Here is a 27,255-nt window from a genome sequence, read left to right as displayed (position 1 = left end):
AACTTGGCTGTTTTAAAACTATCTGAAAATTACTAAAAATTATTGCTCATGAATATTGTATGTTCAAGAAAAGGTTACATGTATCAATATCCTCTTTATTTTTTTATTATTAAAAAAAAATGTTTGGGGCACCTGGGTGGCTCAGTCGGTTGAGTGTCTGACTTTGGCTCAGGTCATGATCTCACAGTCCGTGGGCTTGAGCCCCGCGTCAGGCTCTGTGCTGACAGCTCAGAGCCTGGAGCCTGCTTCAAATTCCGTGTCTCCCTCTCTCTCTGCCCCTCCCCTGCTCATGCTCTGTCTCTCTCTGTCTCAAAAATAAATAAAAACATTAACAAAAATTTTAAAAAATGTTTTATTTATTTATTTTTGAGAGAGAGAGAGAGAGAGAGAGAGAGAGAGAGAGAGAACACAAGCAGGGGAGGGGCAGGGAGAGAGGGAGACATAGAAGCAGGCTCCAGGCTCTGAGCTGTCAGCACAGAGCCCAGCATGGGGCTCAAACTCACAAACTGTGAGATCATGACCTGAGCCAAAGTCGGATGCTTAACCCACTGAGCCACCCAGGCGCCCCTATCAATATCCTCTTTAATGAGGTAGCAAAATATGCAGTGTATTTTAGATAAGTTATACATATATATGTATATATACATATATATATATATGTATATATACATATATGTATATATACATATATATATATATGTATATATACATATATATATATATAAAATTAAATGGATACTTAGAAGTAAACATAAAACCTCTTAAGATTAAAAAATTTAATTGATATTAAATTCCTGCTGTGTACTAAATATTGCATTAGGCTGGTGTACATCTTTCTTCAACTTCTCTTATTGTTGGAATACCAGAATATATTTGATTGTAATTTTATATCATTTTCCTTTTTTCATTTAATGTGCATTTCATTTTTGTGATTTCACAAAGTCTGTTGTTAGATATTATTACTATTATTTTAACGTGAGGTATAATTGGCATATAACATTAGTTTCAGGTATACAACATAATGATTTGATATTTGTATAATTTGTGAAATGACCAGCACAGTAAGTCTAGTTAACATCTATCACCATATGTAGTCCTCCTTCTTTTCTTCCTCCCTCTCTCCCTCCCTCCCTTCTTTCTCTCTTTCTCTTTTCTTTTTCTTCACTTCACTTCACTTCACTTCTCCTCTTTTCTTTTCTCTCCATGTCTAGTGTGGGGCTTGAACGCATGACCCCAAGATCAAGAGTCTTATGCTCTACTGACTGAGTCAGCCAGGCGCCCCGGTCACCATAATAGTTACAAAAAAATTCTTGTGATGAGGACTTTTAAGATTTACTCTCATAGCAACTTTCAAATATTCAATACAGTATTATGAACTATAGTCACATTACGTTCCCGTGACTTATTTATTTTATAACTGAAAATCTGTACTTTTTGACCTTTTGACCCCCTTCACCCAGTTCACCCCTCCTCCACCTCCATTTTTACAATTTCTTACAAACAAATAATCATTCCTTTAATATGGTGTGGTGGGAAGACTTGTAAAACTGGTTCAGGGAGTAACTAAGGTAACTTTGGGAAAAGCACTTTGGTCTTCTTCGGTTCTTAGCTTTTACAAGAGAAGATTGGAGAGAGATTAGATTATTTGTATCTCTAAACATTTTAAACCTCTGTGCCTCCTTTTTCTCAGTTGCCAGTTGCTTTACTTTGGTCCCGTTGTGGAATTTTCATTCCGCAAACACTGTGTTCAACTCTGTTCTGTGCTGTTATTTTTTTGAGTTTCTACTATGTATACCACAGTGGTGAAGAATATGGCTTCTAGAGCCAGACTGACTGCTTGGGTTCAAATCCTGGTCCTTCCATTTCTTAGCTGAGCAGTCTGGAAGTTACTCGATCTCCCTATGCCTCAGGAAGGCTCGAATCAAATGGGCATAATAGCACCTACCTTGTAGGGTTGCTGAAAGGATTAAATGAGTCATAAATTTGCTTAAAAAGGTGCTTGGTACAGAGTGCTCCAGAAATGTTAGTTGTTGGCTTCTATTGTTATTACTATTACTATTTGTTAGGCATTGTCCTTGCCATGGAGGGACTCATAATCTAATGGTTAAGGCAACTATATCAACAAACCATAATATAAGAGATAGAATGAACAAAAGCTGAAGTGGGAAAGATGAGGAAAAGTATTCCAGCAGAGTGATCAACTTGAATAAAAAGGTAAAGTATAAAAAGGAATGGCAGATAATTAAGTGAAGCTGGAGTTTAAGTAGCTAAGAGGAGGAGGATGGTGGGAACAAATGTGTTGGAGAGGTATAGTTTGGGATTAGATTACAAAGGGTCACATATGCCAGGCTCTCCTGTAGGTAGAGGGGGGGATGGTTTCTTTTTAAAGACTTAATTTAAAAAAAAATTTTTAGTGTTTATTTTTGAGAGAGAGAGAGAGAGAAAAAGACAGAGTATGAGCGAAGGAGGAGCAGAGAGAGAGGGAGACAGAATCCAAAGCAGGCTCCAGGCTCTGAGCTGTTAGCACAGAGCCTGATGTGGGGCTCACAGCCATGAACCGTGAGATCATGACCTGAGCCAAAGTTGGACGCTTAACCGACTGAGCCACCTAGGTGCCCCAAGACTTGATTTTTTTTGGAGCAGTTTTAGATTCACAGTGGAATTGAGCAGAATGTACAAAGATTTCCCAGATTCCCCTGACCCCACACATGCATAGTATTTCCCATTATCAATATCCCCTTCTTTATGGTATGTTAGTCACAGTTGGCGAACCTGCATTGACACATCATTGTCACCCTAAGCCCATAGTTTACATTAGGGCTTGTGTTATATCTTCCATGGTTTGGGACAAATATATAATGACATGTATTCACCAATATAGTTATCATACAGAGTAGTTTCAGTGCTGTAAAATCTCCTTTGCTATATCTGTTCATCCCCCACTCCCTCTTAAGCCCTGGCAACCATTGATCTTTTTATTGTCTCCATAGTTTTGCCTTTTCCAGAATGTCATATAGTTGGAATCATACAACTCCCTTGAGTAAATACTGAGGACCATGATTACTGGAATGTATGGGAAGAGTATGTTTAGTTTTATAAGAACCTGCCAAACTGACGTCCAAAGTGGCTGTACCATTTTGCCTCCCACTAACAATGAATTCGGAGTCCCTGTTACCGCACATCCTTGTCAGCATTTGGTACTATCAATGTTCTGGAGTTTGGCCATTCTACTAGGTGTGTGTAGTGGCACCTTGTTTCAGTTTGGATTTTCCTGATGAAAAATGGTGAAGCATCTTTTCATGAGCTTATTTGCCATCTGTGTATCTTGTATGGTGAGCTGCCAAAGTCTTTGGTCCAATTTACAGTTGGGTTGTTTTGTTTTCTTATTGTTGAATTTGAAGAGTTCTTTGTATATTTTGGGTAACAGTGCTTTGTCAGATGTGACTTTTGCAATTATTTTTTCCTAGTCCGTGGCTTGTCTTTCTCTTAATATTGCCTTTTGCAGAACAGAAGTTTTAAATTTTAATGAAGTCCAGCTTGTCAATTATTCTTTTCATGCAGAATGTGTTTGATGTTATACCTAAAAGGGCTCCTGGGTGGCTCAGTCGGTTAAGCATCTGGCTTTGGCTCAGGCCATGATCCTGCTGGTCTTGATTTCAAGCCCCACATCAGGCTCTGTGCTGACAGCTCAGAGCCTGGAACCTATTTCAGATTCTGTGTCTCCTGGTCTCTCTGCCTGCTTGTGCTGTCTCTCTCTCTCTCGAAAATAAACAGACATTAAACAAAAAATTAAAAAGTAATTGTTGTACCCAAGATCACCCTAGATTTCTCCTGTGTTATTTTCTATGAGTTTTATAGACCTATAGTTAGGTCTATAATCTCTTTCTGAATTAATTTTTGTGAAGGATGTAAGGTTTGTGTCTAGAATCATTTGTTTGCATGTGAATGTCCAGTTGTTCCAGCACCATTTGTTTAAAAGACTTTGCCCTATTATACTGCCTTTGCTCCTTTGTTAAAGATCAGTTGACTATACTTATGTGGGTCTATTTCTGGGCTTTCTTTTCTGTTCCATTGATTTTTTTTTTTTTTTTTATTCTCTTGCCAATACTACACTGTCTTGATTACTGTAGCTTTATCATAAGTCTCAGATAGTGTCAGTCCTCTAAATTTGTTCTCCTTCAAATCCTTTTTTTTTTTTTTTTCTTTTTTGGAGAGAGAGGTGCATGGGAGCATGCCAGTGGAGGAGGGGCAGAAAGAGACTCTTAAGCAGGTCTGACTCTGCTTGGTGCAGAGCCAGACCAGGCCTCAATCTCAAAAACTGTGAGATCATGACCAGAGCCAAAATCAAGAGTCAGGTGCTTAACCGACCAAGCTACCCAGGTGCCCCATAACTTTGTTCTCCTTCAATATCGTGTTTGCTATTCTGGGTCCTTGGCCCTCTCCATATAAACTTTAGAATCGGTTTGTTAATAACTACAGAATTACTTGCTGGGATTTTGATTGGTATTGCATAGACTCTATAGATCAAGTTGGGAAGAATTGACATCTTGACAATATTGAGTCTTCGTATACATGAATATACAATGTTTCTCCACTTTTGTAGTTCTTCCTTGATATCTTTTTATCAGAGTTTTGTAGTTTTCCTTATATAGATCTTGTACATATTTTCTTAGATTCATACCTCCTATTTCATTTTTTGAGGCTACTAATGAAAATGTTATTGTGTTTTTAAGTTAAAATTCCAGTTGTTCATTGCTGATATAGAGGAGATTGGCTTTTGCATGTTAACTCGTATCCTGCAACCTTGGTATTATTGCTTATTAGTTCCTGGAGTTTTTTTGTTCATTTTCTCGGGTTTTCTACATAGATGGTCATGTCATCTGTGACAGAAACAGTTTTATTTCTTCCTTCCCAAACTGTATTCTTTTATACCTTTTCTTGTTTTATTGCATTAGCTAGGACTTGTATTCCTTTTCCTTTTTGAAAAGACTTTTTGTTTAGAAAGAATTTCAAGCTTATTGAAACATTGCAAAAATAAAACTTGTATAAGAACACTTTATCTTTATATCCTTTGCCCAGATTTGTCTCCTGTTAACATTATTTCATTTGCTTTGTCATTTGCAAGCTCTCTCTTTCTGTATGTACAGATATAGATAAATGTTTTTGTGTATGTGAATCATTTGAAGTTAAATTACATGTATCACAACCTTTAAAAAAATTTTTTTTAATGTTTATTTTTGAGAGAGAGACAGAGTATGAGCAGGGAAGGGGAAGAGAGAGCGGGAGACACAGAATTTGAAGCAGGCTCCAGGCTCTGAGCTGTCAGCACCCCGATGCGGGGCTTGAACTCATGAACCCTGAGATCATGAGCGGAGCTGAAGTTGGACGTTTAACTGACTGCGCCACCCAGGCGCTCCATGACCTTTTACTTTTAAATACTTGAGTATGTATTTCCTAAGTAGGTATATTCTCTTTCATATCCACAGTATAGTTATCAACTTCAGTAAAATTAACATTGATATAATACTTTTACCTAATCTGTGGTTTATATTCCACTTTTGTCAGTTGATTGCATAATGTCCTTTATAGAAATTTTCTTCCTCCACTTCATGATCTAGTCTAGGGTCAGGTAGTGCATTTAATTGTCTTATCTCTTCTTTAAGAGCTTGTCACAGCTTTTGTCTTTTTTTTTTTTTAATGTCAGTGTCATATTACAAACCACTTCTTCCCTTTTAAAAATAGAACATTCCTCATTTTTTGTTCATCTGATGTTTCCTCATGATTAGATTCAGATTACTCATTCTCACTTGGAGTATTTTGTGCATGGTGATGTGTCCTTCATACAGTATACAGTATGACCTTTGGAGGCACACAGTGTCCATTTGTCCCTCACTGGTGATGTTCAGTTTTGTCACCTGGTCAAGATGTTATCTGATTTCTCAACTTTGTCATTCTGTGTGTGTCTGTACGTGCGCCTGCATGAACGTGACTAGTGAATAGTTTGTAGGGAGACACTTAGAGAACATACATATATCCTACTCCTCCCCCTCTAGACTTGTCATCCATTATCATCCATTGATGATTCTTGTCTGAGCCAGTCTTGGCTGTGATGTGACAAAACAATGATTTCCCAGCTCTTACTGCTCCCTCCACATTTCCCAGTCTGACTTGGGCATCGTACCATTATAAGCAAGAACGGCAGGATCGTATTTTGTTTTTTAACTCATTAATTGTTTTTTATTCAAGTGTAGTTGACACATGAAGAGTCAGTGGTAGTGGACAGAGTGGTGAAGAGACTGCTGACAACACTCCTAAACGAGGGGAGACTGAGGCCTGAGTGGCAAGGCAGCAGTGTGCGTACATCTGTCATTCCCGTCTTCTCTCAAGAGACATTTAGTGAATATCTGTGTGGCTGCACATTAGCCACGTGGGATAGAAAGTCACAGTTTTGGTCCTTAAGGAGCTTATAATCATTGAGGCTACAGAAGGGCAAAGAGTTATGATAAAATATGTGCCGTTTTTTAAAAAAATGTTTATTATATGAATGAGTTTGGGGGCTTGGCTTTTCAGAAGGGTTGGTTTATTTTATTTTTTTCATTTTTAATTCTTTTAATGTTTATTTATTTTGAGAGAGAGAGACCGACAGACAGACTGTGCTAGCAGGGGAGAGGCAGAGAGAGAGAATCCCAGGCAAGCTGCACTCTGTCAGCGCAGAGCCTGATGCAGACTTGAACTCACAAACCGTGAGATCATGACCTGAGCCAAAATCAAGAGTCGACACTTAACTGACTTAACTGACTGAGCCACCCAGGCGCCCTTAAAATATGTGCTATTAAGAGCTATGCATAAAATATAACTTTAAATGCAAGGGCACTGCCTTAGATGGCCTAGTGAAATAGCTAAGATTGTCTGTGCTTTACTCATTGGTTCATCCATCAAACACTTACTGAGGACCTACTTTGTACCAGGACTGTGCTAAGGGCTGTGGGCATAGAGAAGAATAAAACTTGGTTTCTGTATTTAGAAATCACCCCTCTTTTGGGGGGGGGGGCATTGGCAATAAAGCACGATTGTGGCAAGTGCTGTGATGGTGGCATGTCCACAGTGTAGTCCTAGCATAGAAGGGAGGAGTGATCATCTTCATTTGGGGTAGTGGATGGGACAGGAAGGTCAGGAAGGATATATCAAAAGTGGGAATTCTGGAGCTGGGTCATAAAGGGTGATTTGCTGTTTGTCTGCTTAATTGTAGGTATTCATTTTATTCTAACTTTGTGATTACCATTTACTGCCAGATTTCCCTCCTCCCAAGATTTATGGCTTCTTGTCACATACCATTGTAGAAGTTTCCTTTAAAAGTTATTCATGAACAGGTTTCCCATTCTTACCCTGTTGTCTTTTCCCATGCTGCTTTGTTTGTAGTAGCTAATCTCTTTAAAACCATTCTCAGTATTTTAGCCACAGTAGTTAGAGCCATCTCTCCCATTTGACAGGGGAGAAAATCAAGGCTCAGACAAGAACATGGAAGAGCTAGAGTTCATCATCTGCAACTATTCCGGTTCTACATTCAAAGCTTTTCCCACTATCTCACTCTGCTTGTTGGATTTAAAGTGCAGTTTTCTAGTTTCATCTCTGCCTGTACGTTCACAGACCTGTATACCTCCAGTTCAGTGGATAGACTTTGAAGCTCTACAGGTAAACTGACCACAAAAGAATGAGGAAACTCTAGGGTGATTGAGAATAATAGTAACATTATTGAACTATCATGGTTCCAGCACTGTGTCTAAGTACTTTGCAGTTACTGTATGTGCTCCTCATTACAGTTCTGTGAAATACAGCCTGTCATTAGCTCCCCTTTACAGATGAGGAATGTGAAGCTTCTGAGAGCTTAAATACATTCCCTGGTGGCAGCACAGTGGGGCTCAAACCTGTCTGCCAAGTCTAGGCTAGAATACAAAGGCAGCGTTTGGGATCATTGGACAAATAGCCCACAATTTGATTTTGAATTGAAGCACACTCCCTTTGTTTTTTCAGGTTGATTTAATTGAACCCAGTTTGTACATGAGAGTCCTACAACTGTTAACCCTCGTGCTGTACAGACTGTTGCACAGGAGTCAGCCTTCGTGTTGTGGGGGGCTTACTCTGTCTGTCTACAGCTCTTGTGCCTGAGCATCTGTAAAAGTCTGCCTATATTATTTGCTCTTAAACACGTCAAAACTTCTTGGTGTAGAAATGCCAGCAGAGCAGAGACCAGGGCTTTTAATTTCCTAAATTTATGTAGGAAAGATATTCAAAAGTATTTAGACTTCCGTTTTATTGTGTAGTTCCTGGCACATTATGGGTACTCAAGAAATGTTGAAATAGTTTGGTTTGTTAGGATACAGTTTATAGGAGAGAATTATGAAGATACGAGAATGTTTGTGAATGTTGAGAGTTTATTGGGACACATTGGGATGGAAGACGTAATAGAAAGTAGATCTGGAGCCTTTGGATATATGTAGTAAAGCCTGATTGTGGTGGAAGGGTCTTATTAGGTGAAGGCAACCTGGGCTAGTTCTAGGGTAAAGAGGAGGAGGTGATGGGAAAGAAATAGCAGGAGTGAAAACAGGAAGTTTCTGGATTAGGATTACCAAATTCTAGTTTGCTATTCTTGCTAGGTTTCAAACATAGCTTCTGCCAGGAATCACTTATGCTAATATTAATGCTTTTTAATGGCTTGCATCTTCTTTAGGAATTATTTAGAGCTTACTATTTGTAAGAGAGCTCTTGTTTGCAGAAGAGGAAGTTGATACATGCGTAAGAGAAGGAAGCTGGTTTTTCATGGTAAGCACAGCCATAGTTTTAGGGCAGTGAATGAAGGATGTGGAAAAGAAGGAACATATGCCAGAGATACTGTGAAGAAAGAAAGAATTGATGGGCTGGTGGCTGATCAGAAATGGGGTGGGGGCATGGGATATCTGCAAGGCAAAGATGCCTCTGAGGTTTTGAAACACAGATTCTGGGAAGCAAATACATATTGTTCATGCATATAAATACACGTAGTCCAAGAGATCAGGCCTGGCTCCACATTTTGATTTTGGTATTTATTAACAGTGTGAACATGGCTAAGTACCTTTACTAATGGCCCCAGTTTTATTTTATTTGTATTAAAAAAATTTTTTTTTTGCATTTATTTATTTTTGAGAGACAGAGAGAGACAGTGCATGAGTAGAGGAAGGGTAGAGAGAGGGAGATACAGAATTAAAAGCAGGCTCCAGGCTCTGAGCTGTCAGCACAGAGCCTGACGTGGGGCTCGAACCCATGAACCATGAGATCATGACCTGAGCCAAAGTCGGATGCTTAACCAACTGAGCCACCCAGGTGCCCCTGTGGCCCCAGTTTTATTATCTGAAAAATGAATAAGATGGCTATATTAGTGCTTATTAAACTTAAAATGTACATAAAAATTACCTGGGGATCGTGTTAGACTGGGTAGGTCTATAGTGGGACCTGAGGTTGTGTATTTCCAGCAAGTTCCCATGTGATCCTGAGTAGCAAAGGCTTAGGTGACCTTCAGGAGGGTTTCCAGTTTTGTAGTTTTGTAATTCTATTTACTGAATGTTGTCCTTTGGAAATCTGTTATATACTTGAGACCATAGCACCTTTATTTAGATAAATGAATTCTAAATCTGTCTCTTCACTTCAAATTAGAAATGCCTAAACCAATTCATCATCTTACACTGATAACCACATCCCTTTCTCAACATTCCTATTTCTGTTAATACTTTATATTTATAAAGTACTTTGTGATTTTTCAAAGAGCTTTTATATCCATTATTTCATTTGATCCTTAAAATAACCCACAGAGGTAGGCATGCAGGAAATATCTCCATTTTATGGGAGGGAAAACAAGCTCAGAGAGAGTAAGTGATTTGCCCATGAGTAAATGGTAGAACCACCCAGAGTTCAGGATTATTGACTCTAGTTTGAACTCTTACCACTGTGTCACACTGCTTCTGGTAATGGCTATCACAGATATCTGTGCTTAAAGGTTGGTTGCCATTTCTGGTTTTTAAAAAAAAATTTTTTTAATGTTTATTTATTTTTGAGATACAGAGAGACAGAACACCAGTGGGGGAGGGGCAGAGAGAGCCGGAGACAGATTCCGAAGTAGGCTCCAGGCTCTGAGCTGTCAGCACAGAGCCCGACGTGGGGCTCGAACCCGTGAACTGCAAGATCATGACCTGAGCCAAAGTCGGAGCCACCCAGGCGCCCCTCTGTTTTTTTAAAAATGTAAATTTTGTTTTATTTTAAAAAGTGGATAATATATTCATATGGATCACAATTCAAAGGTATATAAGAGGGTGCTGTGAAGAGTTTCCGTATCACTCCGTGCCCCAAATACCCATTTTCCCTTCCCTGGGGCAAACAGTGTTATCAATTATATTGTGTGTACCTCCAGTATTTACGTAATTATATATTTTTTCCCTATGAAACACAGACGATAACATGTTAAACACACTGTATAAACTTTTGTGGGTTTTTTTCTTTTTTTTTAATTAATAGTCTGTCTTGTAGATTGTTCCATATCAGTGCTCAAAGAACTGCCACTTAATTTATTTTTTCTGGCCACTTAGTATTCCACTAGAGGATATATCATAATTTAGCAGGTTCCCTATTGATGGACATTTAACGTATTTCCAGTTTTTTGCTAGTAACAAACAATAGTGTATTACATACATTATAATGGATATCTCTAAGTATACATTTTTTCACAAGTGAAGAAGGAGAGTTGCTGGATCAGAGAATATGTGCATTTGTAATTTTGTAGATACTGCCAGATTGCCATCTTTAGAGGTTTTTGCCTGTTTTGCTCTTTTCAACCAAGTGCTTGTTTTGCTACTGCTTTGCCCCTGAATAGGTTATCAGACTTTCTGGTCTGTGCCAACTTGAGTGTAGTTTTAAGTTGCATTTCTCTTATGAGTGAGGTTGAGAATCTTTTCAGAAATGTTTAAGTGCTGTTTGTCCTTTTCTGTGAATTATCTGTTAATATTTTTTGCTATTTTTTTTTCTGTTGGGTTTTTGGATTTTTTTCGTATTGGTTTTTAGGAACTCTTTATGTTTTAGTGAAATTGGCTTGTTATGTGAATTAAACATTTTTGCTTAGGTTGTTTTTTCCTTTGACTTTACATATGATAGTTTTGCCATGCCGAATTAAAAAAATTTTTTTATGTTTATTTATTTTTGAGAGACAGAGACAGAGCACAAGCAGGGGAGGGGCAGAGAGAGAGGGAGACACAGAATCCAGAGCTGGCTCCAGGCTCTGAGCTGTCAGCACAGAGCCCACTCGAACCCACGAACCGTGAGATCATGACCTGAGCCGAAGTCGGATGCTTAACTGACTGAGCCACCCAACCTCCCCTGCCATGCATAATTTAAAAACATTTTATGTAGTAAAATTTACTGATTTTTTTTAATGTTTATTTATTTTTGAGAGAGAGAGAGCGCCAGCGCGCATGTGAGTGGAGGAAGGGCAGAGAGAGGGGCACAGAGGACCTGAAGCAGGCTCTGTGCTGACATCAGAGAGCCCGACATGAGGCTTGAACTCATGAAACATGAGATCATGACCTGAGCCAAACTTGGACACTCAAGAGACTGAGCTCACCCAGGCACCGCCATATTTCCCTAAGGGCCTTTTGACTCCCTTATTTCCTTTGTCAATCTTGTCTTCATCCTCAACCATATCCATTGTCTAATTAGTCTCCCTGTTAAGCCCATTTTTGCTTTAGGTTCCTATGTGGTCTTACCCTTTCTTTCTATTCCTATCAGTATTACTTTAAACCTTTTTTATTTTGGAAATTTCAGTGACTATTGAAATACATACAGTGAAATGTGTGTTGTATATATCACTGTATATTGAAATGCGTATATGTATGAGGGGGTGAGTGATGAACTCCCGGGTACCCATTACCTGACTTCAAGAACTGTCACGTCCAGGCAGATCTTGTTTTATTATATGCCTGCCTAGTCTCTCTCTCACCCCAATTATATTGAAGCAAATTATGGGCACGCTATTATTTTAACACTTGGACCACTGACAGCTGTATTCTGTCTTCCAATTTTTATCTTCCAGGTAATTCTGTATCTTTCTTCTTTGGTCTTACATGTCTAGAATAACAGTTCTGTAGTACATGCTCATTGAAGGTGTACTGCTGGATAGTTTTACCTCAGATTGGGTTTTTTGTGTGCACAAACTCCAGTTCTTTAGTGGGTTTACATACTCCGAAATTAGGGAATGCCACGTTTGTCTCGCCACATTTCTTGGCACGGTCTGGGAGGGAAATACCAGCAAGATAAAATAGAAGGAAGAAGGGAACAAGAGAGGAAGGATGAGAGATATGTGCAGAGAACAGTGCTAGACCTGTCACTACAAAGGCTTGTTTCCCAGAGGGAAGCATGGAGGAAAAAGGGCAAGTTTAGACCTTCCAGCGAGATTGGGGATGGATCGGGTGGAGGTTAAAAACCCAGAGCCAAAATATATAAGAAATGGAGAAAGTTCAGAGATATATTTTGTCTTTTCCCGTGAAGAAGCCTGTATTATAATTTAGTAGTGCTTACCAAATGACTGAATTACATTCTAGAACTGAGTGAGAGCAGAGTGGAGTCAGAATAAAGGCTTTAATTCCAAGGTTGTGTGATGTGCGTCAGAGAGAGCTCTCAGGGATAGGAGCTATAATGTATTATATGAGAGATTAGAATTGGTGGGTTGTTTGTTCAAATCTGTAACATTGGCTGTTGGTGCTATTTGCTTGTAGGCAGTAGCACCAAGCACTAGTTTTAAATAAAGCATTTTAGGGTTCTTTCAAAACTTTTCACAGGGAGTCTTTCAGGTGGGATCAAAAGATTAGAAAGAATAGGTGACTGAGAGTGCTATAATATAGAAGAGCTTTTGTATTTTTTAAAAAGACTGATCTAATTTATCAAGCTTAAGTTCTGAATTCAGTAATTCAACATTTTTACCTTCTGTGGGAATGTGGAAAACTAATCTTCTCCCAGGTTTGCTTTTGTTGTCCCTCAAAAAAATGCACCAAAATAGTGGTAACCTGAGTTTACTGGAAACAACCTGGGCCTTATTCCTCCATGGCATTTAGCCTCTTCCTAGGCCAAGAACAAATGCCTGACCTGAAAAAAGAAATGAATTGAGGATAGGAAAGGGGGCAGCTGTCCAGAACAAGTTTGACTACATTTCTAAACCAAATGCTCCTTAAAAAAATTATCTCATAGTGTCTGTGATTATCAACATGAGAGGTTAGCAAACTGTCCAGTAGTCACTGGCTTTTGTAACTGAGGAGACTAAGAGAGGTTACCATGGTTAAGAGATTGTGAACAAACAAACAAGAACATGAAGAGAATCGATATGCCATGAAGAAGTTAAAATAATTTTTTCTCTGTCTCTTTATAGAATAAGCTGGCACCCCTTGATCTGTATCATTCAGGGTATATAGTAATATTTCTTCATGCAAACATTTAAAATTTCATGTTCTTTTGTGTTCCATATTAGCACTTCTTAAAAAATGGATACATAGTTTTCCATTGTATGAATGTACCACAATTTAAGAGTGATTATTAAATTTTTGCTTTTAGAGCCAATATCAGAATAAGCATGTTTGCATGCATTTTTTGACTTGTGGAATTGCTTAGTCAAATATTATATACAGTTTAAAATTTAGTAATTATGGCTAAATTGCCCTCCCTCTAAGTTGAACCAGTTTCTGTTTCCTCTAGCATAATTTTCCTTACTTCTATCAACTGTGACAAAGACTAAATAGGTTATTTAATCAGATAGATCTCTTCATTTTCTATTGCTAGGTAAGAAGAAAAATTTAGTGGCATAAAGCATCATCATCATTTATTTTGCTTGTAATTCAGCAGTTTGGTTTGGTCATGGTGGGAACAGCTTGACTCTACTTGATGTCATTTCTGGTGGCTCAAAGGCTGGGGGCTGACATGGTCACTTACAAGTCTGGCTATAGCTGGGATCTCACTCAAGGCTGTGGAGAAGAACTATGAAGTCCTTTTCACATAGCTGCTTGCTGTCCTTGCGTTCGGGTGACTGGGTTCTAAGAAAGAAGATTCTAAGAGAACTAGATAATTTTATGATTTGGCCTTAGAAGTCATGCAGTCTAATTTCTACCATAGTCGCAGGCCTTCCCACGTGGAAGGGAGAGGGAACATAGGTCCCATTTTTTAATGGAGGGGTGGCAATATCACATTGTAACAGGGCATGTGGAATGTGATGTATTGGTACAACCATTGTTTGGAAACTGTTTGGAAACTAGTCTGCCATAAGGTGGAGTGATTGTTGTGCATATCTTAATTATGAGTGTGATTACACATCTCTTCATATGTTTATTGACCATTTCCATGTCTTTTTCTGTGGTCTGCCTTTTTATATCCTTGGCCCCCTTTTCTATTGGGCTATAGATTATTGATTCTATTATTGCTTTATAAAAGCTCTTGTAGACTAAGCAAATTAGACTCAAAATTTGTTTTGAAGATATCTCTTTAGAAGTCATAAAAGGTGTGTACGGGATGGTTATTTAGTTTGGTGATGGTCGGGACACGTGGGGTGGCTATATTTAAGAACCATAGTACTTTTATTTTTGAAGCAAGGGTTACAGACAGGGAAGGAAGGGTGAATGGGAGCCATGTCCTCCTCCTGTTGGCCATCAGCCTCCCTGAGTCACTCTACAGCAGTGATGAGGAACAAGATCAAAGACACATTAGTTCTCTTTGGTCATTATTATACCTCAGAAGTCAGAACATTTTAGATGCCTGCAAGGAATGGCGAAACTTGGGAGGAATATAGCACCCCAGTGACCTATTTCACTACCGAAAATTGCTTTGGATTTCTATTCGTTCTGGGATGTGATTTGACTGTTTTTAAAGCTGTGCTGTTGCCCATGTTGAGGTTCAAAATTGTATCAACAAAAATGGATTGACCTGCCAGCAATGATTATTTTCTAAAACATGGGGATGGTTAACAAAATGAGACATTTCTTTGTAACTTGCCACTAAATTAGAATGTTACTCTTTTTGTATGGAACCACAAAAGGCCCGGAATAGCCAAAGTAATTTTGAAGAAGAAGACCAAAGCAGGAGGCATCACAATCCCAGACTTTAGCCTCTACTACAAAGCTGTAACCATCAAGACAGCATGGTATTGGCACAAAAACAGACACATAGACCAATGGAATAGAATAGAAACCCCAGAACTAGACCCACAAACGTATGGCCAACTAATCTTTGACAAAGCAGGAAAGAACATCCAATGGAAAAAAGACAGTCTCTTTAACAAATGGTGCTGGGAGAACTGGACAGCGACATGCAGAAGGTTGAAACTAGACCACTTTCTCACACCATTCACAAAAATAAACTCAAAATGGATAAAGGACCTGAATGTGAGATAGGAAACCATCAAAACCCTAGAGGAGAAAGCAGGAAAAGACCTCTCTGACCTCATTCGTAGCAATTTCTTACTTGACACATCCCCAAAGGCAAAGGAATTAAAAGCAAAAATGAACTACTGGGACGTCATGAAGATAAAAAGCTTCTGCACAGCAAAGAAAACAACCAACAAAACTAAAAGGCAACCAATGGAATGGGAAAAGATCTTTGCAAATGACATATCGGACAAAGGGCTAGTATCCAGAATCTATAAAGAGCTCACCAAACTCCACACCCGAAAAACAAATAATCCAGTGAAGAAATGGGCAGAAAACATGAATAGACACTTCTCTAAAGAAGACATCCAATGGCCAACAGGCACATGAAAAGATGCTCAACGTCGCTCCTCATCAGGGAAATACAAATCAAAACCACACTCAGATATTACCTCACGCCAGTCAGAGTGGCCAGAATGAACAAATCAGGAGACTATAGATGCTGGAGAGGATGTGGAGAAACGGGAACCCTCTTGCACTGTTGGTGGGAATGCAAATTGGTGCAGCCACTCTGGAAAACAGTGTGGACGTTCCTCAAAAAATTAAAAATAGACCTACCCTATGACCCAGCAGTAGCACTGCTAGGAATTTACCCAAGGGATACAGGAGTACTGATGCATAGGGGCACTTGTACCCCAATGTTTATAGCAGCACTCTCAACAATAGCCAAATTATGGAAAGAGCCTAAATGTCCATCAGCTGATGAATGGATAAAGAAATTGTGTTTTATATACACAATGGAGTACTACGTGGCAATGAGAAAGAATGAAATGTGGCCCTTTGTAGCAACGTGGATGGAACTGGAGAGTGTTATGCTAAGTGAAATAAGCCATACAGAGAAAGACAGATACCATATGTTTTCACTCTTATGTGGATCCTGAGAAACTTAACAGAAACCCATGGGGGAGGGGAAGGAAAAATAAAAAGAGGTTAGAGTGGGAGAGAGCCAAAGCATAAGAGACTCTTAAAAACTGAGAACAAACTGAGGGTTGATGGCAGGGTGGGAGGGAGGGGAGGGTGGGTGATGGGTATTGAGGAGGGCACCTTTTGGGATGAGTACTGGGTGTTGTATGGAAACCAATTTGACAATAAATTTCATATATTGAAAAAAAAAGAATGTTACTCTTTATCTATTAATCTGTTATGGGGTAAATTCTAAGTAAAAAATCACAGTATAAATCTCCCTAGTTGTAATCTTTGACCGTTTTATAGGGTCTTGGCTCGTGGTTGTCATTGTAGTTCTCATTTTAGGTATGGTTTGATCCAGAGACTTCAATTGTCAGCAGGACCTGAATGTCACGTGTCTTATTTTGCTCTCTTCCTTGTTGGTTTCATTCTTCAGTTTCACTGTGATGCAAAGACAGCTGCCAGCATCTCTAACCCTATATTCTTCCAGATTCAGGGCCAGTGTGGGGGGGGGGGGGGGGGGAAACCTCTCAAAAATTTAATGTAATTTCTGAGTCTTTCAGTTGTCCTAATTAAGTCATATGTCATGGTCAGGGGGATGAAATGTGCTGATTGGCATGATCTGAGTCATCATGTGAATATCCTTGGAGTTGGAAGAGAGTTAATTCTACAGGAAGGGTATAGATTGATAGTAGGGGAGAGGGGTTCTGTAAAGGAAAATCTGCACTTTTATTTGGCCTTGTTTTAATCAAATAGGTGCTGAGCATGACAAAACAAGCAAAAAATACACACACAAAAAGCTTTTCTTTAGACTACTGTTAGGTTTTGAAGCAGTTTTCTAACAGCGTTAGTAGTATTAACAAGAGAAACAACCATTATAGGTTCTTTAGAGGCACCAGTTACAGTCAGGACTAATGAGTAATTCTTATTCTTTTTTTTTACTATAAAGCAAACATTTCAAATCTACAATACCTGCCACTTAGGAATTTATATCTGAAAGATTTGTTAAAATGTTAAGGGATTTGGGGCAACACTGGTCTTTTCCTCACCACCAGCATCTCGGATAGTAGAGTTGTGCTCCAGTTACATCTATCAATCCTCGAAATCAAAGCTGAATAGATTTTAATTTTATATGTTAGTGAATGTTTTCAATGTCTATACAGGATGTTTTATAGATCAAGTTTCAAGGATTTTAAGCCATGTTAATTCCAGTTCAAAGATTAAAATCTGTTCAGCTTTAGTTTTAGAAGTGGATGTTTTTAGAGCACAACTTTGTTGCCAACCTACCGCTGAAGAATGATACGCAAAGTGTTTTATAACCATGAAGGCATAGAACATTTGACAAAGTTTAAGGAGATTGCTGATAAAGAAAACTGCATAGGATGTTACCATAAAGAATAATTCAAAAGTCTGTGTAAATTTTAATTACTCAGAATATTTATATTTTCCTGAGATGCTTGACATAATTTAGATCATAAGACGGATTTGATTTTTAACTGTCTTTAGGTGGGCCATTTGAAGAGAAAGTCTGATGTTTAATTCTATTTAGCCAAGCTCAAAAGGAGTGTATTTATGCTTATTGGTGCCACCAGGCCATGAACTACCACTAGGCTGTAAAGTCTAGAGCAATTGAATGTAGGTGAGTCTTGAGGATTTGCTGTAGTAGAATCATTGCTAAGGCTTTACCCCACTTTCAGTTCTTAGTTCTGTATTTTCTCGCTGTCTGGTGGGTGGGTGTCAGGATCTAAGGTTTCCAGGCCACTGAGGACTATTGCAAGGCCTGTGCCATACCAAGACATTCTTCACTGGGTTAATTCACTGGGGAATTATGAATTCAATCAAAAAACACTGTGTGCCTGCTATTTGCTAGGTAGTCATCTAGATGCCGGAGATACAACTATAAATAAAATAGTTTTTTCCTCTTAGAATTTATATTATTGTTGGGGAAGATAGACAAATATCTGGAACTAACCCTATTTCTACGTTTTGCAAGTATAGCTCTTATGGGGGAACTGAAGGCAAGAAAGGATCCTTTAAGTCACTCTGATTTTTTCAATACTTTAATACAATATTGGATCATAGGGTAATAGTTTGGGTGAAGGTAGATGATATATCCTAAAACTTGTGGTAATTTTTGGTATTGCTATTACACTTTGGACTAAGTTTAGTTGAGTTTAAACTTTTTCTTATTTATTTCTTGAGTATGTAAGACACTTATACGGTACAGAAGTCAAAACTATGTAAACAAGTATCAGGGAAGTCTTGCTTTTCTCTGTATTCCCTTCAGCTTGCTCTCACCCCCATAGGTAACCATTTTTACGAGTTTCTGGCTTAACCTTCCAGTGTTTCATTTAAATTGCATGAAGTCTTAGGGGGAGGAGAGGAAGACAGAAGGGGGGTGGGGACTAAAGGGAGGAGGTGAATGGTGGGAATGGAGAAGAGCTCCACTTACATAGTGCTTGTGAATGTTGTCTTACTGGTGGTCTTTTTGTCCTACTTACCCACCTCCTAAGTCTGAAAAAGGCAATAGCTTAAAAAAAAAAACAAACCACTTTATTTTGGACTAATTTTAAATTTATAGAAAAGTTGCAAAAATAATACAGAGAATCGCCTTCATTCAGTTTCCCCTAATGTTAACATTAGGGGAATAATAAGCAGCTTTATGATAAAATTGGAATGAATGTCATTAAAGAGGAAGCCAAGACAAAGGGCATAAGAGGGTTCATGTGTACATTTACTGCCTTTTCACCAAGATGACATCAATATTTTACTCATAAATGGTTAATTTCCTTTGTCTGTTCTAGCTACTGGGAGCATCTTGTAGTTTAATCATGGTGTAATAAGAATACTTACCTACTGCTTTTGAAATAAATAAAATAAGGGAAAAGGTAAAAAGTTGTACAACCCAAAGTCAGTGCTTTATAGTTGGTTAATTTGTGGAAGAGTTTTTGTTGTTGTTGTTGTAAATCTTCTTATAAAATGCTGCGATGTAGTCAGTTCTGTTTTATCTGTGTGAGTGGAGGGAAGCTTGGAAACAATACTGATACCTTGGGTGAATGTTTGTAGACTCCATTACTGATTTTAGAATCTAGAGCTTGGAGTCAGAAGGCGTCTTGAAGCTGGTTTTGCCAACTTCCTAGATAGTGGAAAGATCTCTTCACCAATATCTATGTATCCACTGTAGATTCAGTCTCTGTCCAAGCCTTGCACATTGCTTTGTAAAGCAGTCTGTTCCGTTATTATTATTTTGTCATACAATTATTCTCTTGAGTTGAAGGATAGATCATTGCTTGCTCTGTCCCCTATAGCAATAGGGGAGTGTAAAGACCAAGTTGTATCAGTTATAATTATAAATACACACACACACACACACACACACACACATGTGTGTGTGTGTGTGTGTGTGTGTGTGTATACATGTATGTATGTATATATATACACACACACATATATAGGAGATAGTGTATGGTATATACCTACGTATATAGGTATAACCCCTTTGCTTTCCTCTGCCTTCTTTCTTCCTTCTTTTGAGATATCCTGCTCATTTATTATTTACTGTTTTATATTTGGTTTTGTAGGAATGTTGGGATAAAGAGATGAATCACAATAATGAGTAAAACCTAACCTCATGGGGTTGTTATGAGGGTTAAATAAGATCATATGTATGGGGGCGCCTGGGTGGCTCAGTTGGTTAAGCGTCCGACTTCGGCTCAGGTCACGATCTCATGGTCCGTGAGTTTGAGCCCCGTGTCGGGCTCTGGGCTGATGGCTCAGAGCCTGGAGCCTGCTTCCGATTCTGTGTCTCCCTCTCTCCCTGCCCCTCCCCATTCATGCTCTGTCTCTCTCTGTCTCAAAAATAAATAAAAACGTTAAAAAAAAATTAAAAAAAAAAAGATCATATGTATGAAGTGTTTAGCACAGTGCATGGCACATGGTAAGCATTTAATAAGTGCTGATAGTGTAGTGATGGTAATTGTCTCTGTCATCAAGTCTTTTCCTCCTAGATTAATAGGGAAGATAACTAACCAATGACTTTTAAGACTAGATTGAATGATATAAGTGCTCTAGGAGAGAAGCAGCCAAGTTCTTATTTATTTAAATAAAGGAGCAACTAATTTCAGTTAGAGACTCAGGAAGGAGGAATCTTTTCTCCTAAACTAGAAATGGGATCTCCTTTAAGAAAATGGATTTTAGATCGACGGGGCTAGAATTAACAAAAGCCTGGAGCTAGGAACGTGCATTATCTTTTTCATGGGATCTTAAGCATTCATGTGTGACTGAGGGGTTGGCTATGTGGAAGATCTAGTCTAAAATAAGGATAGGATGTGGAGAGGTCAGATTGTATAGGGCTTTGAAAGCAATATGGAAAGTTTGTACTTCATTCTAGAGAGACTTTGGGTAATATTTTCAGGTCTTCGAACAGAAGATCAAGATTGCAATCTTACAGCAAAATAGATGTGGTTATTGTATATAGGTAACTAGTGGTTCCTGTTAATTTAAAATCTTGAGTGAGAGGGCTAATAAAAAATATATAGGAGGAGATAGTTGCTGTAATCCAGGGTATGAAATGGAAACCACTGGCAGATTGTAGAAAAATGAGTCTTTTAGAGTAAGCCCTAGGAACTTTTCATAAATATATTTGGGGCTTTTCATACTTAGAGGATTAAACCAATTTATTAGACAATAACCTTCCCTATTAAAGAATCTTAATCGCTAGATTGGGAGAAAAGATTAGGTTGGTATGTGCATGGAAAGAAAGAACTGCACTTTTCTGGCTGGCTGCGCATGTAATTGAAGATGGTCTTACCTTAGTAGATTGGGCTGTCTTTCAGCCTGAAGGGAGAGCTGTAAGCATTTTTTAAAACTGAGCACTTGGGGCGCCTGGGTAGCTCAGTCGGTTAAGTGTCTGACAGCTCAGGTCATGATCTCACGGTTTGTGAGTTCGAGCCCTGCATCGGGCTCTCTGCTGACAGCTCAGAGCCTGGTGCCTGCTTCAGATTCTGTGTCTCCCCCTTTCTCTGCCCCTCCTTTGCTCATGCTCTGTGTCTCTCTGTCTCTCAATAATAAATAAATATTAAAAAAAAAGTTAAAAAATAAAACTGAGCACTTGATTTCTGTTTTTAAGTCTGAAAATAATTATCTGAGAGGGAACTAGCCTTTGGGAATGAATCTGATGGGCACAGACTTGAGCATTGCCAACGTCTTCTGTTTTTGGCATGCTATTACTTGGCTGTCTGTTAACTTCCAGTTTTGTTGATTTCTACCGTTGCTTATGGAGCATTTGCCTTTTCAACACTTGGGGCTCCAAATGATTTGTGCATCTTAGTTGGAGAAGTTGTTGGGAAGGAGGCCTGATCAGGAAAGAGATTGGGTGGCTGTTGGTCAGGTGAGGATTTAATTTCAGCTCACAACAGTTGGGTTATTGGCTGGCTGGAGTGACCAGTGAGTTGTGTTTTGGCTAAGCATCTTTTCCTGGTCGTACAGCTGATCTGGCATCTAGACTGAACAAGCAGCTGGGGTATATGTATGTAAAAACTGCTTGTCTGTTGGTATGAGACGGACTTGCATGTCTCCGGTATCCTTCCGAAGGGAAGAAAACAAATTACTACTTGGTTTATGTTCCAGGAAATACTAATGCTCTTTACAGGTGAGTAGCACTTATATAACATTTATGCTTTTTGAAAATATCTTATATCTGTTGTCATTTCATGCTCACAACAACCCCATAAAGGAGATGGGGCAGGTATAATTCCTATTTGACAGAGTGGATACTAAATCATAAATAAGAGACTGGGTTAAGGTTGCTGGGTTAACAAATAAATGGGATAGCTTAACTGTATTTCATTTTTGGATTGTAACTTTCAGAAAGTTTTATGAGGAAAAAACTGAACATGTCCCTCTTTTTTGTTGTTAATTTTTAGCGGCGTCTTAGACACCTTCGGAACATTGCTGCCCGGAATATTGTTAATAGAAACGGCCATCAGCTCCTTGACACCTACTTCACACTTCACTTGTGTAATACCGAAAAGATATACAAAGGTAAGAGAATCTGTGGACTTGCCCACAGATTGTTACATCTCATTTTTATTCTTTTGTAATACAAGTGAGTGACAGTGCCCTCGCTTTGCTGTTATTGCTTATTGGGAAGCAAAATTGTCATACTGTCTGAAAATATTTAATGAGCAGTAGTTACATATATCATATATAAAAGAAACAGGGCTTTTGGGTAGTTCTTAAATTGATAAATTTATCATTTATTTATGCATGTTAGCTATTAATGTTTTTATTCTAGTTGGTATCATTAAAATATACTATATGAGTCCAGCATACAGTACTAATTTTGTTTTCTTTAAAATATAATTGTTGAAATATTATGGTAAACTTAGGACCAGTTTATGTCTTCTCATATCGGTAATTCCTTGTGTATATATGGCGTCATTTTTAGAAGAATGCCATGGTTTCCTTGAATTCATTTGTACCTATTGTACTGTGGACTGCTCCATAAGTGACAATTCTGAGAGTAGACCAAATATTTGATTCAAAATCACAAGCACCTTTTGAATACATATTGGATGAAAGGTACTTGGATATAATCCATTGACCTATGTTGGATGGTAGAAGAGAACAAGCATGGTGTATGACAGGAATATTGGATTAGGATTGCAAATACATGCATAGTAGGTCTAGCTCAGCCATTTACTAGCTGTGTGACATTGGACAAAGATCATGTCTTTTTGAACCGCACTTTTCCCATTTGTAAAGTGGAGATGATGCCTTATGAAATTGGCAAGACAGGTATTTGTGAGGAACAACTGAGATAAGGTGATAACACTTGGTAAGATGTGATTGAAGGTCTATTTATATTAACAAAAAGTAGCGTTATTTTAATTGGAGGTACTAAAGGCTTATTTGAATTTTGTCCTCTGGCAAAGAAAGATGAAAAATTCAAACAATGTCTTATCTTTTTGGTTTTAATTACTTTTAAAAACCATTATTAAAACCGTAATCATTTAACACCTTTTTTTATTTTTTGTTTTTTAATTTCAATACCAGTATATGCTCATTAGGAGATTCAGTCAGGAATTACATAGGGTAGCACAACGCAAATAGCGTTAAAATAATTTTTAAGGGTGAGAAAATAGCATTGTGTAACGTAAACCACCACAATGTAAATAGCATTAAAACAATTTTTAAGGGTGAGAAAAAAGACTCTAAATTCTGCCGTTGTCATATAATTTTATTTCATTCTTTTCATTGTAAATATTGCATTTCTAAAAAACAGTTATATTAATCTGAATGATTAATGCTAGCTACTATAACAAATACCACAAATCTCAGTGGCATAACATAATACATTTCTTACACTAAGTCCAATGCAGGTGTTCTTTATCAGGCATGGTATTGGTAGTTGTCCTCTAAGTGGTGACTCAGGTATCCAGGCTTCTTCTATTTTGGAATGCTGCTATCATCAATACATGACTTGGGGCATGGCAAGAGAGGAGGATCATTTGAGGGAGATTTTTATAACAGAAATGTTCCCCATAAATTCCATCATATTCCATTGGCCATAAATCAGTAGTGTAGTCCTTTTTAGATGAAGAAAGGACTGGGATATGTTGTCTTCCTATGTGTCCAGAAGGAAGAGGGAACAGTTTCGTTATTATTTGTCCTAGGGGTATAAGCATTTTTTTCAGACCTTAATACATTTGGTCTCCTGCTCACTAACTGGTTTTATCATTAGCAATATATGACAATGTCAGAGCGTTTAAAATTTTTGATATGTTTCTATATAATTAGTCCTTGATTATCTTCATGAAATTTATATGTTCTTGGTCCAGTGTTCTCTTTGATAAGAGTAATTCACATAGTACTTAGCACATTTTAGGTATTTGGTGATTTGTAATGTTAACAATTGTAGTAGTTTTTTTTTTTTTTTTAAACGTTTATTATTGAGAGACAGAGAGACACAGAGCATGAGCAGGGGAGGGGCCGAGAGATGGAGAGACACAGAATCCGAAGCAGGCTCCAGGCTCTGAGCTGTCAGCACAGAGACCGATGCGGGGCTCGAACCCACAAACTGCGAGATCATGACCTGAGCTGAAGTTGGATGCTTAACCGACTGAGCCACCCAGGCACCCCACCCCCCCCCTTTTTTTTTTTTTAACAATTGTAGTAGTTTCTAAGAAGAGAGTAGTCATGGGTCTGGTTGATGACCATCTTGCAAAAAAGTTGTCTAAGAGATGCCATGGAAACAAAATTACTTTTTTTTTCCTTCTAGCTCAGATTACACCTTGAGTTTAGAAGTTAAAAGTTCCCTCAATGAAATGCTCATTCTCATAGTTAGGGAATAGCTGGTATAGACCACAGGGGGGTCTCTGTTAGTGGTTGAGTCTGTCACTAATTGGCAAGTCCCTTGGCTAGGACATTTAGTTCCTCTTGTGAGCTTTGCTTAATTTATCCCTAAAATAAGTGAACTGATAATTCTGAGAGTTAATGCCTACTCCAAAATGTCATAGTTAAATGAAGTCTATCTATGGTCCTCTTTTGGGTGCATAAGTCGGACTTTATAACTTTTAACTACCATAGGAGGAACTGGGAAGCTCTTTCCTTAGGAAGCCTAGTTAATCCACCTTACCTCATTGGACCTCTGATGACAAGCCCAGATATTCATTTCATGATCATTATGTGGCCCTCAGTGTAGGATGCCATGATAGAGGGCCATTTGGTTCTTCTCACAAAACCACTTGTACCACCTGTTTAGTGGCATCATTTCTTAGTTTTAAAAGAAAGGTTTTTTTGTTTTTTTTTTTACGGGGGAGAATATTTGAAATACTGATTTCTAAGTTATTCTTTTATTTTGGCTGAATTCACAGCAGATCCTAAGAAGTTATGTGTGAGATTTTTTGACTTTTGGCATCTTTTAGTGCTCTTGGGAGATTGCCTACTTTTTAGGTAGTTCAAATCATCACATCCCCAAAGAACAAAGCCTTGTGTTAATGGATGAAGAGCTAGGTTCTAATTGTGATTCCCTCTTAAACTTGGAATTTTTATAAAATCAATTTTGTTCTTTAGACATAGTTCTTTTTTCACCCACAAAATGTTGAGTGCCTGTCCTCTCCTGGAATGCCAGCCAGCTATTTTGAATACATCAGAAGATTAACTCTATATAATCCAGAAGATTTTAGGTTAGTTTTGTTCACTGCACTTGGAACAAGGCTTGGCACATAGTAAACCCTCGTATATTTTTTTCATTTAATTGTTTGAATAGCTAATGCAGTCATGGTTCAAAATATATATAAAGGCTTAAACTCTTTCTTTCACCTGTCCCATTCCCTAGTTTCTTACCCCAGCCTAAAAACTACTGTTCTACATTTCTTGTTTCTCTTTTCTGAGATTCTTTATGCAAATACAACTAAAAATAGTACGAAACTACATATATTTCTGTGCTTTCCATTTTTCACCTAAAATGTCTTAGACATTTTTCCATATTGGTTCACAGAGAGCTTCCGTAATTTTTTTTTCTGAATATTTTTGCATTGAATAGATGTACCAGAATTTATTTAACTGGCCTCTGTTGGTGGGCATTTAGGTGGTTCTTGTCATATGCACAGTACTGCTTTGACTAACTTCATAAGTACATTATTTTGTATGAGTGCTAGTTTAGCTATGGGGTAAATTTCCAAGAAGTGGAAGTACAAAGAATGCGTACTTATAGTTTTGGTAGATACTGCAAAATTGTCTTTGTTTACATTCCCACTTGGTATGTATGAGTGGCTTTTCCCTTACAGGCTCACCAATAGACTGTGCAATCAAACTTTTGAATTTCTGCCGATCTGATAGGTGAAAAATAATTTTATAGTAAACTTTAAGTTTGTATTCCTCCTTTATGAGTGAGGTTGAGGTACTAAAAAAAGCATTTGTTGAATGAATGGAATGCTGCATAACAGCCAAAACATGCCATTGAAACCATGCTCTACATTCTCTAATTGCTTTGTTTTTGTTTTTGTTTTTGTTTTTGTTTTTTTAGGTCTTACTTAGCATGGATAGAGAAGCATTTGTATCTAATCGTCCCTTTCATGTAGAAATAGGTCTTGGATGACTTGAAAATTTACTTGTCGAATAGTTTTGCTTAAATTGAGTTAATAAAAATTAATAGAACTGTGTTAATAAAAATTATAGTTTATAAAGTATTTTTGATTCGCTATTTCATTTGAGCCTCACAGTAACCTTGTTATCGTCCATGTGTCATTGTCCTTTGAAAGGTGAAGGAACCATGTGGTCCAAAAGGTTAATTGACTTGTCCAGGATAAAGCTGATAGGTAGATTGGGGATTGGAACTATATTTTGGCTCTGAATTCTCCTCCATTCACTATTATGTTTTGCATCATGCTGCTAATTTTATTGAAACTATTTTAGGTGTAACAGAATGGTGAACAGTGTAGGCCCATGTTAGACATTGCCCTGTACTCCATGATTTTGTATGTGGCTTTTTTGTTGACCTCTCTCCATTTAAATTAGCAAGCCTGTTTTGAAGGTCTAATGGAGAAAGCCTATTGTTTAGTTTCTTTTATACATATATTTCATCAGCAAAGTTTTGGAAGAAATAGTGATACTCCTCTTAGAGCTAAAGATATTTATTTTGGGAACTGTTTAATTTAGATACTTTGCAGATTAAATTGAGGAATTCTCTCTAAAGAAAAGAGGAATATCTTTTTTTCCCATTGATTTTAAAGTAGTACATGCTTGCAATAAATTCAAACAATACAAAAATAAATTAAGTATAACATGAAAGTACTTTGTAATAAAAAAACATTTTTAAGCCCTTTTAGTTTTTCCCCCTAAAAATAAACATGCTACACATAAAGTA

The 27,255-nt window shown here is 37.9% G+C and overlaps 1 protein-coding gene across 2 annotated transcripts in view; it reads left to right on the top strand.

The window, feature by feature from the left end:
* The window catches only part of UVRAG (UV radiation resistance associated), a 297,399-nt gene that overhangs the window by 11,142 nt on the left and 259,002 nt on the right, over positions 1-27,255 (top strand). For both annotated transcript variants that reach the window (XM_042904090.1, XM_042904092.1), the window contains exon 2: positions 22,310-22,427. In XM_042904090.1, coding sequence (XP_042760024.1) covers positions 22,310-22,427 — 118 coding nt within the window. The remainder of the gene's footprint in view (positions 1-22,309; positions 22,428-27,255) is intronic.

Source organism: Panthera leo, chromosome D1 (assembly GCF_018350215.1).
Source record: "Panthera leo isolate Ple1 chromosome D1, P.leo_Ple1_pat1.1, whole genome shotgun sequence".
In the NCBI taxonomy this organism is placed as follows: domain Eukaryota; kingdom Metazoa; phylum Chordata; class Mammalia; order Carnivora; family Felidae; genus Panthera; species Panthera leo.
The sequence above is the reverse complement of the archived record's forward strand: the minus strand, read 5'-3'. Positions and strand labels throughout refer to the sequence as shown.